This window comes from Pipistrellus kuhlii, unplaced genomic scaffold (assembly GCF_014108245.1).
Source record: "Pipistrellus kuhlii isolate mPipKuh1 unplaced genomic scaffold, mPipKuh1.p scaffold_m20_p_3, whole genome shotgun sequence".
NCBI classification, from domain to species: domain Eukaryota; kingdom Metazoa; phylum Chordata; class Mammalia; order Chiroptera; family Vespertilionidae; genus Pipistrellus; species Pipistrellus kuhlii.
This window is the reverse complement of record NW_023425529.1, coordinates 105906043-105925971: the sequence shown is the minus strand read 5'-3', so window position 1 is coordinate 105925971 and position 19929 is coordinate 105906043. Positions and strand designations below refer to the sequence as shown.

The 19929-nt window shown below is 37.0% G+C and overlaps 1 protein-coding gene across 4 annotated transcripts; it reads right to left on the bottom strand.

Moving 5' to 3' along the window:
• Positions 1-487: 487 nt before the first annotated feature.
• CKAP2 (cytoskeleton associated protein 2) lies at positions 488-19147 on the bottom strand. Of its 4 annotated transcripts, none has more exons than XM_036456802.2 (9): positions 19005-19147; positions 18049-18133; positions 14822-14900; positions 13856-14709; positions 13222-13426; positions 11187-11357; positions 9636-9705; positions 3778-4030; positions 488-1421 (listed from the first exon to the last, which is right to left on the bottom strand). In XM_036456802.2, the coding sequence occupies exons 1-9, from the start codon at positions 19072-19074 to the stop codon at positions 1166-1168; spliced, it is 2043 nt and encodes a 680-aa protein (XP_036312695.1). In that variant the 5' UTR covers positions 19075-19147; the 3' UTR covers positions 488-1165. The 4 variants fall into 4 exon arrangements, with proteins under 4 accessions (XP_036312695.1, XP_036312696.1, XP_036312694.1 ...); XM_036456803.2 differs by having other exon boundaries at positions 14822-14897; XM_036456801.2 differs by having other exon boundaries at positions 14822-14897; positions 18044-18149; positions 19005-19128.
• Between the last annotated feature and the right edge of the window lie 782 nt (positions 19148-19929).

The window sequence follows — 19929 nt, the reverse complement described above, 5'->3', positions numbered from 1 at the left end:
CAACTTCAAGTTTATTTCAAAATGGCATATTTTGTGCCACTTGTACAAAGTATAAAAAGAATAAACTAAAGAATTAAGGTAAAAATTGTCTGGCTAGTGTGGCTCAGTTGGTTGAGGGTCATTCCACACACCAAGAGGTCACTGGTTTGATTCCGTCAGGGCACATACCCAGGTTGCAGGTTCTATTCCTGGAAGGGGGCGTGCAAGAGGCAGCCAATTGATCTCAATTGATGTTTCTATTCCTCTCTCCCTTCCTTTATCTCTAAAAATCAAAGTTATTTAAAAAAAAATAATTATGGTAAAAATTAAGGTACAATTTTAGAGAAGTAGATTATTTTCAAAAGAAAATAACCATTAAGCACATACTTTTAAGTGTTGAAAACCTCAAGTCAAATTCCCCTATAATTTCCAAAAGTGAGGTTTGAATTTATTCACTGTGGTAAAACTACATTTCATATTTGTTGAAATAAATAGCACTGGAACATCATTATATAGATATGTTAATTTATTGTTTACATATTAGGCAGTTTAAAAAAGAATAAAATTCCTACTCTCTAGAACATGAGAAGACAATGGAAGGTACTATTACATAAATGGAATACATGAACATAAATGAGCCCAAGCATGTGATTTTCAACCACATTCATATTAGTTTTAAAATGACCTAAGCTCTTACAATGGCCAATTACTGATTTGAAAACATGGACCTGGTAGAGGATAAATGCTATTTAAATATCAGTTCAAAGACATAAACAATTTTATTAGTGGTATTTATGTGTGTAGGAAAAAGAGAACTGTATACTGTATATAACTATCATGTTTTAGGGGACATGATCCAACAATAAAGTTTTTATATTACAAAACAAGTTTAAGTATGTTATTTTAGAAATACCACTGAAAATAGAATATTTAGTAATTATATTAAAAGAACATAGTAAACTAGTTGACAAAATTTAGCTACCTTAGAGAAAATCTTAATCTAAGATTGACATAGACAATGTAAGATCTAACTATCTGACAAACAGAAGACAACATCTATTATGTGAATATTATAAGAGTTTACTGCCATGAATACTTAGGCACCTTGGCCAGCTTTTGAACTAAGACATATGAAGCCACAACAAACACCCCAGGAATAATAAAACCCTTATTTCTTATCATAACTTTATTTCTCTTCTGTTGTTTCAGTCTCCAAAGTCATCCGGAACAGTGCTGCATTAGGGCGGCATATAAAGGCATCAGTTTCATCCCCCAACTCTGTTAACTGTTCCAATGAAGACACACAAGGATAATGGTCTTTCAACATATCGGGCAATTTAGAAGTCTTGTCTTGAAGTCGCTGAGAACGTCTAACTGGTGTTAGAAACTTGAGCTCTTTAAATTGAGAATTTATTTCGTCAAACTGCATTTTCTTTTTTACACTAAAACAAACAAACAAAAAACCCCACAAAATTATTCCCAGAGTTAAAAAACATATTAACATTTTTACTTTGTATTTTGATGCTATTTATCATACCATAACTTGTGTTATAACCATGTGATTGTCTTACAGAGAGGTACTGGGAGTTTCTTAAAACAAAGAATTTATTCTTCTCTCAATTTTTATTACAACTTGTACACAGTAGATACTTGAATATCTGTAGAATTGGCTAATTGTTAAGTTCCAAGTCCTACTATTATCAACAATCAGCAAATTGAGATGATGTAAAAACTTTCTTTTTCAAAATGGGGAAAAGCAAGCAAATGCAGTACTGATGTCCCAATATTTGATTTATTTAAAACCATTCTGTTAATAAACCAAGATGGCGGCATAGGTAAACACCTACACTGCTGCCTCCCACAACAATTTCAAAACTGCAACTGGAAGACAGAGCAGACATCCTCCAGAACCACCAGAAAGCTGGCTGAGAGGAAATTCTACAACTAGAAGGACAGATAATGAGACTCAGAGGAGCTGTAAGGGTGGATGGCTGAATACGCAGCTGGCTGACTCTTGGTGTGCGCAGAGAGCAGGCAGCAAGTGTGTGGCTAACTGTCTTGTTTGGGAGAGAAACAAAACCTCCTGATTGCACTGAACTCCAGTTCCACGTGATACTTTGTGTACCCAGACTCATTCGGGGAGAAACTGGACTGTCTGGCAGCAGGCGAAACTCAGAGCAGCCTTCTCTCTGTGGTTCATGCAGCCATTGCCGCAGGACACTGAGACACAGGGGCCTCTTAGGGCAGGGCTGAAGGGAAACAAAGTCTGTCTGCTCCACCTTGAGACTCCTCCCCATCGAAGCTGAGCACAGACACAGCTGATCCTCACAGACAATTGGCCTGGAGGTCAACTCTCCCCAGTGATATTAACAATAATCTAAGCTTAACTACAACAAGACTGCACACACACACAGACCACAAAAGGGCAACACCAAAAGTGTTCACCTCAGGTAACTGGGGAGGCTGAGCCACTGGGCCCTGCTAGGACACCTAGCACACAAAGCCACTCCATCAACTCAGAGAAGCAGCTAAAATGCAGAGAGAAAGAGGAATGAAGGAAATGGAGGAAAACAAAAGACTGAATATAGAATTCTAGATATAAGGTTTTTCAAGAATTTTCTAGAAATTGCCGATAAGTTTAGTGAGACCCTCGAAGATATGAAAAAGGATCAACTAGAAATTAAGGATACACTGAGATAAAAAATATTATACAGAGACCAAAAAGCAGTCTAGAGGATTGCAAAAATCAAGACAAATATTTGAAATACAAAGAAGCAAAAAACTCTCCTCTGGAAAAGAAAAAAGAAAAAAATAATCCAAAAATATGAAGATAGTGTAAGAAGCCTCTGGGACAACTTCAAGCATACCAACATCAGAATTATGGGGGTGCAAGAAGAAGAGAGAGAGCAAGATACTGAAAACTTATTTGAAGAAATAGTGATCAAAAACTTCCCCCACCTGGTGAAAGAAATAGACTTACAAGCCCAGAAAGCGCACAGAACCTCAAACAAAAGGAATCCAAAGAGGACCACACCAAGGCACATCATAATTAAAATGCCAAGAGCAAAGGAGAAAGAGATTAAAAGCAGCAAGAGAAAAACAGTTATTACCTACAAGGGAGTACCCATACAATTGTCAGCTGATTTCTCAACAGAAACTATGCAGGCCAGACAGGAATGGCAAGAAATATTTAAAGTGATGAATAGCAAGAATCTATAACCAAGATTATTCTACCCAGCAAAGCTATCATTCAGAATTGAAGGTCAGATAAAGAGCTTCATAGACAAGAAAAAGCTAAAGGAGTTCGTCACCACCAAACCAGAATTATATGAAATGCTGAAAGTATTCTTTAAGAAGAGGAAGAAGAAAAAGGTAAAGATAAAAATTGTGAACAAATACATATCTATCAAGTGAATCTAAAAATCAAGTGAATAAAAAATCTGATAAACAGAATAAACTGGTGAATATAATAGAATCGGGGGCCTAGAAAGGGAGTGGACTGACAATTCTTGGGGAAAAGGGGTGTGGGGGTGTGAGAAGAGACTGGACAAAAACCATACACCTATGGATAAGAACAGTGGGGGTGGGGGTAAGGGCAGAGGGTAGAGTAGGAACCTGGTGGAAGGCAGCTATGGAGGGAAAAAAGAGGAACACTTGTAATAATTATTTAAAAAATAAAATAAAACCATTTTGTTAACAAATAGTTCTAAACAGAAGCTAGCTCAAAGATTTTAAAATACCATATTTGTTATTCCTAAGCATAAAAACAAATCAGCATATTACATTTAAAAAGCTTACCTTTGCAAGTATGGTGTAGTAGACACATTATATTTAATTAAGCAACCCTCTCTAGTTCCCGTGTTGGGGGTTTTAACTTCATTGGTTGGATCTTTTGTTTTGTGTACTTGCTCTTTTTTTAAATCTTGAAATTCCACATTTCTATGTTTCTTTTCTATTTCAGGTTTTCCTGACTCTAGATTAACACCAATATCTTCAATGTTGACTTCCTGGATTTTTTCCTTGGTTGCACAAGCCTCCTCAAGCTTTTCTCCTATAAAAATACATTTATAAGTTACACTTTTGGTCAAACTTAAATAACAAAATCAGAAAACATTACATTTATTCATAGCAAGCCATATTTTCAAAATAAAATAACCAAGCCATCTCCTAACCATTACTTTTCCTAAACAAATGTTGCTGACAATTACTTAACCATCTATCTACATATTTTTATGTTTTTTAAAATCCTTACCTGGGGATGTTTTTCCATTGATTTTTAGAAAGAGTGGAAGTGAGGAGGAGAGAAACATGATGTGAGAGACACATCGATTGGTTACCTCCCACGCCCCGACCTGGATTGAGTCTGCAACTGAGATACATGCTCTTCAGCAGGGAACTGAACCCGGATCCTTCAAACCAGTCCATGTGGGGCTGACGCTCTATCCACTGAGCAAAACTGGCTCTGGCTATTTTATAATATTTACTAATACTTGTGTGTCTGGGATTATATATACAAATATTGATATAAGAACGAAATCATCTCTGTTCTTTAAGAAGTTCACATTCCAATCTGGCTGGTGTGGCTCAGCTGGTTGGGTGTTGTCCTGTGCCCCCAAAGTTGCCGGTTCGATTCATGGTCAGTGCACATACCCGGGCTGTGGGCTCAATCCCTAATAAGGGGGGTGTAGGACATAGCTGATAGATGTTTCGCTCTCACATCAATGTTTCTCTCTCTTTAAAAATTAATTCAAAATCTTAAAAAAAAAAATAAATAAATAAAGTTCATATTCCATGAAAATAACTGTAAAACAAGAAAATGGCTATAATTAAGATAAGAACCATAAAAAAGAATAACTAATTTTGCTTGTAGGACAGAAAGATGGCTAAGGAAGGTGTCATGAGTAACATTTATGCTTGGTCTTGAAAAATAAGTACTTGCAAGACCAAGGAAGACAATCTTGGTATGAAGGTTTTTTTATTTTACTTTTTAAAAAAAGATCTAGTAAGACAACATTAAAGGGCCAGTGTGCTTAGAATATAAAGTAAGGTGATGAGTTCAGATAAAGAGAAAAGGTTTAGACTATAATGAACTTTATGTGCAAGAAGTTTGATAATAAAAAAATTTCACGAGAGACAGAGATACAATGAGATTTGGTGACAATAAAGGATGGTTTAGAATGGCAAGGAATGAAAACAAATAATGTGTGGTGGTAAGAAAAAGCTGTTTTAATAGTCTAAGCAAGGTGGCAGATGTAGGCAATGAGAAGGAAGAGCCTGAGTTGAGTTTTTTTCTGTTGGTAGTTAATAAATGAATGTCTGTATTAGGGGGATCCCTTCAAAAATTTCTTCCTTTGGAATCTTTAATGACAGAGTAATATTTTTCTTTCCTTTATTTTTTGGGAGGAAGAGATGGTGTTATAGCAAAACAGTAGAAAAAGACAAAGTTTAAAATACAACATATCAGTTGTGAAATATTTGTGAGACATCTGGTAAATCCATCAAGCAGAGAAGACCTCCAGATTGATTGATAAGAAATTATTAGAGATTTTTACTAAGAGATGTTTCAGTTACATGATAAATTGAATGTTTGGTTTGTTTTTTTGATTAATCCTCATCAGAGGATCTTTTCCCATTCATTTTGAGAGAGAGTGGGAGAGGCAGAGACAAGTTGGCAGGCTGAGCCATACAGGCTAAGGCTGAATGTGTTTGTTTCTTTAGTGAAAAGATGTTGAAGTGGGGAGAGGGAATATTAATTCTTTAATTCAACAAATACTTAAGTGCCTTAACATATGTTAGACACTGCATTAGCAGTGGGGTATAATGGTGAGAAAGATTAGACACTGTCTTTGTCCATCAAGTTTACAGTTTAAAAAAGACAAACAATCAAGTGCATTAATTATTGCACAGAGAAAAAACAGGGAGCAGAAAACAGGTGCGTCTAACCTAGTTGGGTCGGGGAGAATAGGTGGCTATCAGGGAAGGCTACCCCAAAGAATGACATTTGAGTTGAGGTCTAAAGGATTAAGATTAAAAGTAGAACACTGGTTTGGGTAGACCAGAGACAAAATAAAAAAAGTAAAGAAAGAAATTTGGAGATGTGGAGTGGCAAGAGGCTGGAGTCAGGAATTTACCCAAAGAAGTGACAGGGCATTTTGAATGCAGTGTAAAGAATGGATTAGAGTAAGAATAGAGAAGCAGGAAAGGTAGGAGACTACTGTTGTAGTCCAGATAGAGCTGTAGGTTATCTTGATTTCAGTAATAAGAGTAAAGATGAAGAGAAATAAATGCATTTTAAGAGATGCTTACAAAGTTTAATTGAATTTGGCTGAGGAACAGAGGTGGGGATGTGAGAATGAGACAGTGAAATATAATCCCAAGACTTCTGACATAGATAACTGGGCAGTGTCAGTTACTGAGAAAGGGAACCAAAAGAAAGAAAGTTTAGAGAAAAATTATGTTTTCAAGTGTGGAAATGTGGGCTTGAGGTATTTGAGAGACTCAAGTGGTGCTCATCTCTCTTATTATTTGTCTTCTATTTCCCAATGCTACTTACAAATAATCTTAATTTATAAAACTGATTTTATATCTAGTAATTACGTATCTCAGGAAGCCAAGAGTTTATTGATAGCATTTCTTTTTCCATATAAAGACAAATGCTAGAAAACATTCCATAGGAAAGATAAGATAGAAAACACATCAGTGTGTAAAAAAACATCAATTGGCTGCCTCCTACAAGTTCTCTATTGAGGATTGAGCCCACAAACCCACATGTGACTGGGAATTGAACTGGCAACCTCTTGGTACATGGGACCATGCCCAATCAACTGAGCCACACCTACCAGGGCAGAAGCTTTTAAAATGAAATATTCATTTCCACTTTGCTGTCTTTAGGGTGTAAGACACAGGATTAAGTTATTCTTTTTGTTAATTTTTTAAAACAAAGGTATAATCCTATATAATAAAATCCTTATATGCAAATCGAAGGAACAGTGAACAACAGGTCTCTATGACACACACTGACCACCAGGGGACAAAAGCTCAATGAAGGAGCTGCCCCCCTGTTGGTCAGTGTGCTCCCTCAGGGGGAGCACCACTCAGCCAGAAGCCAGGCTCACAGCTGGCAAGCGCAGTGGCAGTGGCGGGAGCCTCTCCCGCCTCCTTGGCAGCATGGGGAGCGGGCCTAAGCCAGCAGGTGGACATCCCCGGAAGGGTCCCAGACTGCGAGAGGGCGCCCCCCCCAACCCCCCCAGTACACAAATGTCATGCACTGGGCCTTCTGGTTGAAATATAACATTATATTAATTTCAGGTATATAGCAAATAATGATTCAGTATTTGTATAATTGTGAATTTTTTTTCTTTCGATGAGAACTTTTAAGATCTATTCTCTTAGCAAGTTTCAAGTATACAATATAGTATTATTAACTATAGTCACCATGGCTTTTTTATTTTATAACTAGAGGTTTATACCTTTGGATCCCCTTCAACCATTTTGCCAGGTTGGGCTGTTCTTAAACTTTTCTCCTTTTGTTTATGGTATAGTCGACTTTCCTGGTTTTTCCTTCTGCTTCCCGGACCATTCATTCTCAGTTTCATCATTAAATATAACTACTACCATTAGAAAAAATGTATCTTTTGAATGTTTTCCTAGGGGCATATTGACAGCAACCATCAATTGAAATATTTACTGTTGAACTAAACATACTGCCAGTAAAAGAGGACTCCCTCACATGTAGTATATATTTTATTAAATTTAGTTTTTTTAAAAAAATATATATTTTATTGATTTTTTTTACAGAGAGGAAGAGAGAGGGATAAAGAGTTAGAAACATCGATGAGAGAGAATCATCAATCAGCTGCCTCTTGCACATCCCATACTGGGAATGTGCCTGCAACCAAGGTACATGCCCTTGACTGAAATCGAACCCGGGACCTTTCAGTTCGCAGGCCGATGTTCTATCCACTGAGCCAAACCGGTTTTGGCTCACATGTAGATATTAACCATTAAGACATACACCTATTAACATCACTGAACAGATTTTTGGTAAGATGTAACCAAAACGTGTATAACACATTTAGAATTTCAGTATAATTTTAAATTTTACATAAAGTTTAGCCCATGACCTAGATCTCTATATTTTAAATTCATTTTGTGTATTGAAAATAAGGATACTTGTAACTAATTTGGAATGCAATTTAGCAGCAGTTATCAGGAGCCTTAAAAAGGTCAAACGGACACTTTTTAAAATTAATAAAAAATAAAATTAGTGAAAAAAAAAAAGATACAAGCAACAATGATATATAATAGGTGCTCAAATATTTGCGATTGGCTGATACACAGTTATACTAAAAAATTGGAAATAACTCTATTAAAAAAGGAAACAAATTAGCTTACACTTATATGATTTCTCCTCTCAACTAAAATAGTTAATGTTACCCATAATTAAAGTTTAATGAACTTACTATGTGCCTAGGACTCTAATTCTTATATACAGGTGTGGGCAAAAGTAGATTTACAGTTTTAATACAAATAAGTAATAATACAATAAACTATTTCACATACTCATAACTTTAAACCTAATTTTGTCCAATCCTGTACATTATTTCATTTAATGGTCCCAAGAATCTTAAAATATTAACATTATTCTATTTTACAGAAAAAGGGTTAAATTTCTTGTAAAAGTTCATAGTAACTAGCATAAACCATATCTGAATCTGGAAAATATTTGCATTTTAAATACCTGACAACTAATGAATCCCTTTTTAAAAATGTTTATTGATTTTTTTACAGAGAGGAAGAGAGAGGGATAGATAGTTAGAAACATCGATCAGCTGCCTCCTGCACACCCCCTACTGGGAATGTGCCCACAACCAAGGTACAAGCCCTTGACCAGAATTGAACCTGGGACCTTTCAGTCCGCAGACTGACGCTCTATCCACTGAGTCAAACCGGTTTCGGCTATTAATGAATCTCTTATTTCCTCTCAAAATTCCTAGCAAAAAAAAAAAAAAATTCCTAAATGAATGTCTCTAGCACAAAACATGATAGATTTTGTTATTTTTTTTGTTAATCCTCACCTCAAGGATATTCTTTCCATTGACTTTTAGATAGTAGAAAGGAGGGGAGGAAGGAAAGAGGGAAGGAGAAAAGAGAAGGAGAAAAAGAGGGAGAGGGAGAGACAAGACAGAGAAAGAAAGAGATCAATGTGACATCGATTTGTTGCTTCCTGCACCTGCCCAAACCTGGCTGGGGATCAAACCTGCAACCCAGGTATGTGCCCTTGACTGGAAATCAAACCAGAGACACAAGCTGATGCTCTAACAACTAAGCCATGCAGGACAGGGCTATGGTAGAATTTAATATTAAAGCAAAAAGTTTTTAGAGGTCTAGAGAAACTGCCTCAATCTTAAGACAGTAAATTAAGTTCTACAGAGGTAAAGTAACTTTCCCAGCCACATTTGGGTTTTGAAAGAGACCTCCTAATTAAAAATTCTTACAGAAAGCTATTAAATCTCAGAAGTATATCAACAGATGTATGAGAAAAGATTAACCTACATATTAAAAAAATATTAAAAATGATAAAAGAAAAACAATTCAGCAAAGAAATTTAGTAAAGTCACAATTCACTTGAAGTAAACAAAATCAAACTAACTTACCAAATTTAACTTTTTCTTGACTCTTCATTGCTAGAATATCTGCAATTGCATGTCGCATTTCTTCAATAGGCTTGATTTTTTTAAATGAAGAGAGAAGACACATGTAAGTTTATATTTTCAGACACTACATTGTCCAAGTCTAAAATATTAAATCCAATGATAAAATTTTATATTATAAAACAAGGCAGTGGTTCTTAGATCACTTATTTTGCCACTCAAATTGAAAAAATGGCCGTCTTTTCCAATTTATAAAATAAAAATAAACCTAAGAAAGAAAATTTCATCAGTTTAAAATTTTCCCCAAAAATTTTTCTTAAGGCTTGGTAACTATTATTGCTTGCCTGATATAGCAAATTAATATTATTAATATCTATTAAAGAGCTGATTACATTTAAATTTACATTAATCTTTATATTAAGTTTATTCCTTTTCTCTTCATTCAAGTACATAGTTGTTATATGTTTCACATGGTATTAAATGCATCTTTGAATAGCTCAAGGTTGAAAAATTCAACAGTTCACTAAGTGTCCATTATATGCCAGATACTATGAGCACTTCCTATGCACCATGTATGCTAATGCAATATATTCAAGATACTACATAAAATTCAAGGTATTATATAAAATGGATTCTCTGGCTCATATTCTTAGTTGTAGAACTTAGACATGAACTACTCACCATCCTGCTTTTCAATATTCTTGGCTAATTTTGAGCCTTGTTTTTCAATTTCTGCTCCAGTGTCACATATTTCTCTTTACACTGTTGCTTTCTATAAGAATCCTTAGTTCCAGTTACACATCCTAGTTATACTGCCATAAGCTGCCTTAAGTAATATTCCTTCTGGTTCAATATAGTAGTGACCTAACACTGTCTTTCATGTAGGATTCTATCAAATACAATTATCCTTCAGCAAAGTGTTTTACACATAATAACCATTGAGAAAATATCTACTGAATATTTGATTTCTGATTCAGGTAAAAGGTCATGTAGCATTTGTTGGTCAAATAGCATTTGTTGGCTTTTTGCTGATATTATGAGTAGACCTTTCTTAAGGAAAGGCTAAAACTAAAAAAAAAAGAATTTGAAAAAATTATTTGTAAACAATCTTCAAGTATGTATTTTTTGAGAAACTTATCCAAAGAAAATACATTTTAGGATCATTTGCCCATAAAAACAAAAAACCAAACTAACCAAAAAGCCTCAATACAATTTAAAAATAAATTTATTATTTAAATTCAATTTCACAGATTTCTTAAGTAGGAAATGTGCAAAATGACAAGATGTGCTAAAATATTTCTCCCAGAAAGTTTTGTTAAATGTACATTTCAGCTTACAGTATATCCATTTCCTAAAATATGATTATCCGTAGCATGTGAGCAAGTTTTAGAAGGCTGAGAAACAGCTTTTATAATATGCAATTCTTGTGGCTTTTAATCATTCACTACATATATATATTATATATATAACCAGTTTTATTAAGTTACAATGTGATATGTCTAAAATAATTCTAAATAATTTACATGCACTGTAATTAATAAGTTTTCATTTCACCTGAGCTCCTGCCAGAATGGCCTTCTCAAAGATTGAGATAATATTTTCAATAGAACTTGTGAGTGGTTCAACACGTGCAAGGCATATCCAATACTTAACAAGTTTTTTGGCGTCTGGAATATTTTTAATCAGGTCATTCAGTGTATCTAATACTTCTTCTTTTGGGCATCCCTAAATGTCAAGAAATAAAGCCAGTGTTATCTTTTAGTATACAAAGTATAAGTAATTAAGCTCACTATAATAAAAATCGATAGAAAAAGTTGATGGAAAACTGTTCATGAAACTATCCACTATTATCCTCCTCACTCCAAATTTATTCTGAATGGCTTGTATGAGGCACATTGGTCATAAGTACAAGGCAAAAGAAAATATACTAGTTGAGAAAAATATTCGTAAAAAATGACTAACACTCTACTTGGTCTTGATATTTATCATCTTATCGGGCTGTGACTAGTTTGCTGGCTCTCCCAGGTCAACCCCTGAGATGTGCAGGGTAACTTATTTTTGGACTACTGGGGGGTCCGAGCAGGAAGAAAGGTCAAGGTCAGACTCAGTGACATCCTTGCTGGCTCACCGCGGTTTATATCTACCGAGTGTTTCTGAGTGAAAATAGCTCACAGGTTTTAAAATTATACCTGTCAGGTTTTGATATTAAGGTTAAAATGAATCTGTAATGGTTTATGTAAGTTATATATAGTTAAATAGCAGGGGAGAAAAATTCCATAGTATCAATAAAAAACTCCAGTTAAGCAAAAATAATAGAATCAGTTTCCCTGATTGTAATTTTCATTGGTCCTCAAAACTACAAAATATTTAAAGATGCTCATGAAGACTAAAGTTTGAAATCATACTCTGTACATTCAGTCTTACTCTGGAACTTAGACAGTACTGTATGACCAAAGCCAAGATTAAATAGTAGTTAGGAAATAAAGAAAACATTCTGGTGTTAATTATTATAGCCTGTCAAATTTTGGTCCAACAATAAAATACAATAAGATCTAGTTAGGGGTGTCGAACTCAATCAGAGAAGGGGCCAAAATCTAAAATCCAGCCTAAATCGCGGGCCGAATGGTTTACTGAACAGTCATAAACTGTCATTGTGATGGAAACGCAGCGGAGTGCAGTGATGACAGCGCGGTGCGGGCCACATTGCAAGGCCTGGCGGGACGGATTTGGCCCGCGGGCCTTGTGTTTGACACATGTGAGTTGGGTGAGATTAAAGTGTTTGAAAATATTTTAGTCAATTTGAATTTAACCTGTGATAATAAGGATTAGTTTATATTGCTAGACTTGGTAAATTATTAACACCAAAGAGGAAAAAAAATATTTGTAACTCAAGTAAAAAAAATCTATTCCTTGACATATTTCTATGAACTCAATGAAAATGTAGTCCATTTTATTTTAAATATATATACTTTTATTGATTTCAGAGAGGAAGAAAGAGGGAGATTGAAACATCAATGATGGCAGAAACCGGTTTGGCTCAGTAGATAGAGAGTTGGCTTGCGGACTGAAAGGTCCCAGGTTCAATTCCGTTCAAGGGCACGTAGCTTGGTAGGGGGTGTGCAAGAGGCAGTTGGTCGATGTTTCTCTCTCACTGACGTTTCTAATTCTCTATCCCTCTCCCTTTCTCTCTGTGGAAAATCAATAAAATATATTTTTAAAAATAAATTAATTTAAAAAAGAAAAAAGAAACATCGAATGATGAGAGAGGATCACTAATCGGCCGCCTCTTGCACGCCCCCTATTGGAGATCGAGCCTGCAATCCAAACATGTACTCTTGACTGGAATCTAACCCCGGGGAACCTTCAGCCCACAGGCCAACACTTTATCCATTGAGCCATACCGGCTAGGGTGAAAATGCAGCCCAATAAAGGCCAAAGAGAAATAATCTCATAATTAACAGTAAGTATACATAACACCAGTGACACATTACTTGGTAAAAAAAAAGACTGACAATATAATTAATGGAATATTTATGAAGATAATTTGCAAACTATAAACTACTACACAAATATAACATAAAGACACTACCTCATTAATCAGGTTTAGGCATTCAGAAAATGTCTTGTTTACTTTTTCAGTAAATAATCTTTGTTCATCTTCTTCTGCCATGGTAGTCCAAAATGACCCAACTGGTTTTTCATTCTGCCCTTCAGGTTCAGGATGGGTTATTACTGAGCTAGGAGGCCTTTTCAGCATTTTTCCTTTGCTAGCTCTCCACTCACTCAGACGAGCTCTATAATTATAAGTAGTACATTACTGTGATATTGCTGATAGCATTGTCAAATAGAGGAAAAGTTAAAAAATATTTCAAACCTTTAAGTGGTTCCATGCTAGTGGCAAGAAATGGTTCACAAATTTGAAGAAAAATTTTTTAAAAATACCAAAGTGAATCATATGCCTAAAGAATGAATTTTTAAATGGATAGGTTATAAAATACTTCCCAATTCCATTAAGAATTTTAACTTATGTTACATAAAACAACCTAATAAAAAAACATTCAAACACAGTAACTCAGGTCATACTGTTCCACAATATAAATTTGCTTAAATTTGTTGGCACATGGCAGTAGAGAATACACACACAAAAAATTCTAATACGTTAAAGGAATTTATAAACCAAATCACAAATTTGAAAATTCAGCTAATGAATTACAATTACTTACTTTCTTTCTTCTACAGTTTCTTTGGGCTGAGCCTTTCTACTGTTGATAGTTGCTTTTGCCATAGTACGCCTGCACTGGTCAATGGTTTTTGACTTTTCTATCTGTTTGATATTAGAAGATGAAGCAGGCCTTGCTATCATTTCAGATGTGATGCTTCTTGATACTGTCTTATTTCTTTTTACTTCCTGAGAAGAAATGGTTTTGACACTAGGTAAAACTGTATTTAATTGTAGTAATTCTTTCTCATGAGACCCTTTCCGAATTGTAACATTGGCAATGCCTTGTTTCAGGGATTCCTGGGTATTAAGAGTATTACTGTGATGACTTCTAATAGGAGGATGTAAAAGTTGTTCATTCTGAGATGCAGACCTCACAAATTTAGTCGTCATATTTGAAGCTCTGTGACTTTTTGCTGTTACATTGCTGGTGTTTACAGGCTGAGGTTTTGTGGCCTTAGAGATAGTTGAAAGTTTTTTTGTTGTTGCAGAATGCTCATCTTTGACTTGTACAGGTTTTCTAAATGAATTAACTTTAGATTGAACAATTTGGCCACGATAAGATCCAAGCACAGGTTTCTTGAGCACGTTAGCATCTTGCTTTGGTTTTTCTGTAGTCACTGGCTTCTTTTTATTATTGTTTTTAATGTGAAATGCTTGGCTTAATGTCATACGTTGACTTTGGCGATCATTTGTAATAATTGGTAACAACTGCAGAGTTTGATTATTCTCCAAGTTATATGTATCAGTGGCTATAGTTGGACTGGTCAATTCATTAGAAGGTTTTAACGGAATACAATTTTTTTCCATTGTTATATTACTTTTGCTCGTAAGTCTATGGACATTTTCTTTATCAGCCTAAAATAGTAATATGAAACAAATTAGTTATTTCAGAATTCATATCTTTCAGAGAGTTTAAGAGAAGGAAAGGGGAAAAGGAATAGTTTTGAGGACTATGTTCACATCTTACCATTTTTGTCTTAAGTTTCAGAACTTTTGTCTCTTCTTGAACTGGGCCCTCAGATGTCATTATTTCCTTGTTTCTACTACTTAAAAAAATAAAAATAAAAAGAATTTCTTTTTGAAAATATATTTTATTTTTAACAGAGAGAAAGGGAGAGGGATAGAAAGCTAGAAACATTGATGAATGAGAAACATCGACCAGCTGCCTCCTGCACACCCCCTACTGGGGATGTGCCCGCAACCAATGTACATGCCCTTGACCGTAATCGAACCCGGGACCTTTCAGTTTGTAGACCGACGCTCTATCCACTGAGCCAAATCGGTTTCGGCAAGAAAAAGAATTTTTAAACCCCATACCAAAAAAGGTTTCCTTTTTGGGGGAAGGAATGGAAAAATATTAACTATTACCTGACTTCATAATTTTAAACTGACCTAAGAACTGAGAGATTTATTTGTCATATGCAAAACTTTTATTTGACTTAAAACTCCTTTTTACATATTTAGACTAGTATAGACTGTGAGAATCTTTTAGTACGGAAAAAATAGGGTCAATTAGATGCCACTGATTCTAAGATAAAACAAGTTCAGATGTAAAAATGGAGAAAAAAGTATATTGTAGCATAAAAAATTTGCAATCTATATAGCTGATAATTATGGTTGTTAAGCCTTTCACATCTATTTGCTTAATATCTATTTGCTTAGTCTGCATGAAGAAGCAGAACTTTTAAACAGCTTGTACTACCCATTTCAATGATGGCATAGAAGGATCAAAATGTGCTCGTCACAATGTGCTACTGAACTAGGTGCTTCTCATTCCTTCAAAGCATTGCCAGTGGCCTACAGCACAGCAACAGTTCTCAAATTTAAGCTCCTGTATTCAATTCCTGATGGCAAATACTCCTCTTGTTACTACCTGGCCAGCTGTATAGTGTGGGTGGGAGATGATGCTCAGGGTCAACCTGCCAGGATGCTCCAAAGGGGCACCTTCACTAATAAGACCATTTCAGATTCTATTACTTCTGGGCTTACAATGTACTGTGATATTATCTGACTGACAAAATTAGAAGCAATCTTAATTTTATTGGTTAATCCTCACCCGAGGATATTTTTTCCCATTGTTTTGTTTAGAGATAGTGGAAGGGAGAGGGCCGGGGGTAAGGGGGAGGGAGGAAGGGAGGGAGGGAAATAGAGAGAGGGAGGGAGGAAGAGGGAGATGAAGAGAGAAAGAAACACTGATATGAAAGGAACACTGATTGGTTGCCTCTTGCACATGTCCCAACTGGGACTGGGGATTGAACCTGCAATCCAGATAATGTACCCTTGATCAGAAATCAAACTCAAGACCATTCAGTGCACGTGCCAACACTAATCAGCCACACTGGTGGGGCTAGAAACAGTCTCCGTAACAATTAACCCGTTTTTCCTCCACCAAGGACCACCAGCCGGTCTCTGGTACACTTTTCCTGCCAGTCTAAAGCATGAATCTACAACATGCCGATTTAGGGTCAAACTCTCCATTCCTACACCTAAGTCTTCCCATTTCAAATTATGGTTTCACTACAGACTCAGTTATTTAAATCAAAAGCCTAAGATCATTCTTTTTTTCTTTAAACAAGGAACTGTGGGATTTATGAAAATGTTTATTCTAAAGTAAAGCAACTTATAAATGTGAAGTTAAAAGCTTAAACAGTTTTTATTTGGAAATAATGGCAGACTTACATAACATTACAAAATTATAAATATCGATAGTTCAAAGAATATCCATATATTCTTTACTCAGATTTGCCTACTGCTAACGTTTTATCCCACTTGCATTGTCATTTGCACTCTTTCTGAACATGCGTATGTATGGAGTACATACAATTTTTTATTATCATTTTAATATAAGTAAGCAGACTCAGAGACCAGGCACACACACACACACACACCCCCACACACACAATTCCCTGCCCCGAGGTTTATAATTATATGGCAGACTTACATGTTCCAGCCCAGGTCCTTATCTCTAACCTCATACTCTGAAATTGCACAAAGAGCCTGGGAGAATGTCACTACCAGTTACTTGGAAAGAGTGAGGGGGCCTTTTGACTTTCTTCTTTATATACTTTAAGGGTTTTTGTTTTTGTTACAACCATGTACTATTTCAAAATTTTCAACAAAACAATACAAATATATTCCTATGGATCACTGAGATTAAAACAAATGATTTCCCAACATTTAGGAGGGCCACCTCCCAAAGAACAGCTCCCACACCCCACACATACACTCTAAAACCTTGTTAAATTACACAAAGACTGGCCTTTGTAGCACTATATAAACCATGTCAATATTTTGATAAAAATACACATTTTGCTTTAAAATTGTTTCCTCTTAAAGAGTGTGAATTTACACAAGAATTGGTGATCTGATGCTGTACAATCCAATAAGGTAGCCACTAAGCCACAAGTGGCTGTTGAGCACTTACAATGTGGCTAGTCCAAACTGAGGTGCGCTGAAAGTATTAAAAACAGACCAGATTTTGAAAACTTAATACCAAAAATATAAAATATTTCAATTTTTTAAGTATTACATGTTAAAATGACAACACAGGATATGTTGCATTAAGCAAAATGTTATTTACCCTTTGAACCCCATAACCGTCTACAGACACACCTTCCCCACACACCACACGTGTCTATTAAAAAAACATGTTTTCCCTAAGTGGCAAGCCCTGATAAACTTTAAAATCTTTTTTTTTTTTTTTTTTTTGGTGAGAATTTTTAGCTGAAAATATTCAAGACACTGAATTGTAATATATTTATTTTTATATTAACTGCAAGTTGATTTTTTAAAAATTAAATTCAAAATACCGTGGCTTGTGGGGCTGATTTCCGTTTTGGACGCTTGGTAGTTAACTGGTTAAAATTTACTTCAGCCCAATTGGTGTTGCTCAGTAGTTGAGAATTGAGCATGAACCAAGAGGTCACTTGATTCCGGGTCAGGGCACATGCCCAGGTTGCAGGCTCGATCCCCAGAAATCAACAATTCTTCCATCATTGATGTTTCTCTCTCTCCTCCTCCCCCTTCCTCTTTCTTTAACACCAATAAAACATATTTAAAAAAATTCATTTCACTTTAAAAATACAGCTTACTAGAAAACTTTTAATTACACTTGTGGTTTACATTACATTTTTATTGGAAAGATCTTATATAAGTTTTACCAATTGGAAGAATATGTTGTTTTTTTTACCTCACCTGGAGAATTTCTGATTTTCCTGTTTGTATGCAAAAAAAGTTTTTCTTTTTAACAGATGCTCCTTGAGTTTTTGTTTTCTTTGCTCTGAATAACAAAATAGCTACAAGTCAACATTAGTTACAACATCAAATAAATATTGACTAGATGAAGATTTTAATTCGACACATGTTCTACTTAACATCACATCTTACAGACAGCAGAAAATTGCCCAGTATTTAGTATTGCCTTTGGAAAATCCTATTATTACAGGACTGTTCTTATATGGTTGGTCCCACAACCACTCTCTGCACAGAATCGCCTTCTATTTTGAAATGAAACATCTGGAGAACCTAATTTTCAACATATGGTTACTGAAAGGCAAGCTTTAGGGAACAAATGGTAGAGGTGAAGACACTAGACTCCGAATTTCAATTGACCATAATTGAGTCGGGTGACACTTCTTTGCTGTTTTCCCAAGCGCAGGCTGTATTTCCCACGTATGGAAATAGCTATATTACTTCTGAGGACCTGGCCAACCCTCCATTTCCATAGAGTCCAGAGCGCACCAGAGGAGACATCCCTCGGAGCGCGGAGACAATCCGAGCGGCGGGAGCGCCCGGAGCGGACCAGCAGCTCTCCGCGCCCAGCCCGCCGCCCCGCGGGCCCGCCCCGCAGGCCGCTCCGCCCGGAGCCCCGCGCGCCCCGGATAAACGCCGTCCGGACCTGAGCCGGTCTCCGCCGCCGGCGGGCTGCGCCCCGCGCCAGGACGGCCACGCGGAGTGACCCACCGCCAACCGCCGCCACCGGCGGTCCCGCTCCGCCCAGAGGCCGCTGGAGAGGCCGAGGACCCGCTGAGAGCCGGGGTGCAAGCGGGTCTGAGGACCCCGGTCCTGACCGTTGGGCCGGCCCTTCCACCCTCACCCGGCTGCCCCGGGCCCCTCGCCGGGCCGCGCGCACGCCGCGCCGCGGCGCTCACCTCTGAACGCGGGCCGGGCCCTCTGACTCGGGGGGAGCTGCAGGTCGCCTGGGACCGCCGGGGTGCTCATCGCAGGGCGCAGCGGAGGAGGCGTCTCCGCTCGCGCCGTGTACCTTCTAGCTAAAGCCGGCGGCACCACGCACGGCGGGAGAGGCGCGCCGACGCCTCCGCCCATTGGTGCCGGCGTGAATTGAATGGGCCAATGGGCGCAGGGGGCGTGGCCTGGGCTAGGGTTGCTGCGGCGCGTCTCGTGTCTGCCGGTTTGCGTTAGGGCGGCCCTGGCTGAGTCCCAGGTTTTCAAACCAAAACAGCGCTGTCTCGGACCTCCTTGGCGTCTGCCTGCCTGCAAAGTCTCTGCTATATAGCAAGTAGGACTAGCGTTTACACACCGACAGTCCATGAAGGAAGGCAGACGGGAAAAGTGTTGTTTGGCTGCAATTTTAATAAAAAATGGGCGTGTTCACCGAGAAGGTGGAAGTGGATTTAAGGCGCCAACTACCTACCCAGAACCTGTGCATTTCACCAGGACCTCATCCAGCTCTCCAGTGGGACGTCATCACCTCCTGTTTCTTGAATGAGGAGACAAGCTCGGAAGTTATTTGTTCACAAAGCTTGCAAAGGGCAGCTGAAGTTAGGATATAAATTATTTTGTACTATGCAACAATCAGATGCAAAGTAAGAAAGGAAGAGAGGAATAAAATGAGGATAGGTCCTTATAATACTCCTGTAAGGTTAAAATAGCATTTGTTGTAGACATTTTGGGTGTGCGTTTAAGTGTGCTGCCATAATTTTTCAGTTCCTGTCTAAAATATCTATCTTTATAAAAGCTTAGCAAACATCCAATCCACAAAACAAAATAATTCAGCTAGAAATGCTTTTGAGGTGGGCGACTTTTGTCTGTACTGTGCCTTTCTGGTTTTAAGCA

Coding starts and splice junctions, on each gene's coding strand:
- CKAP2 (XM_036456800.2), bottom strand. CDS start 19,074: ATGAGCACCCCGGCGGTCCCAGGCGACCTGCAGCTCCCCCCGAGTCAG. Junction 14,710..14,821: donor TGAAACTTAAGACAAAAATG/GTAAGATGTGAA, acceptor TTACTATTTTAG/GCTGATAAAGAAAATGTCCA. Junction 1,422..3,777: donor ACTACACCATACTTGCAAAG/GTAAGCTTTTTA, acceptor TGTTTGTTTTAG/TGTAAAAAAGAAAATGCAGT.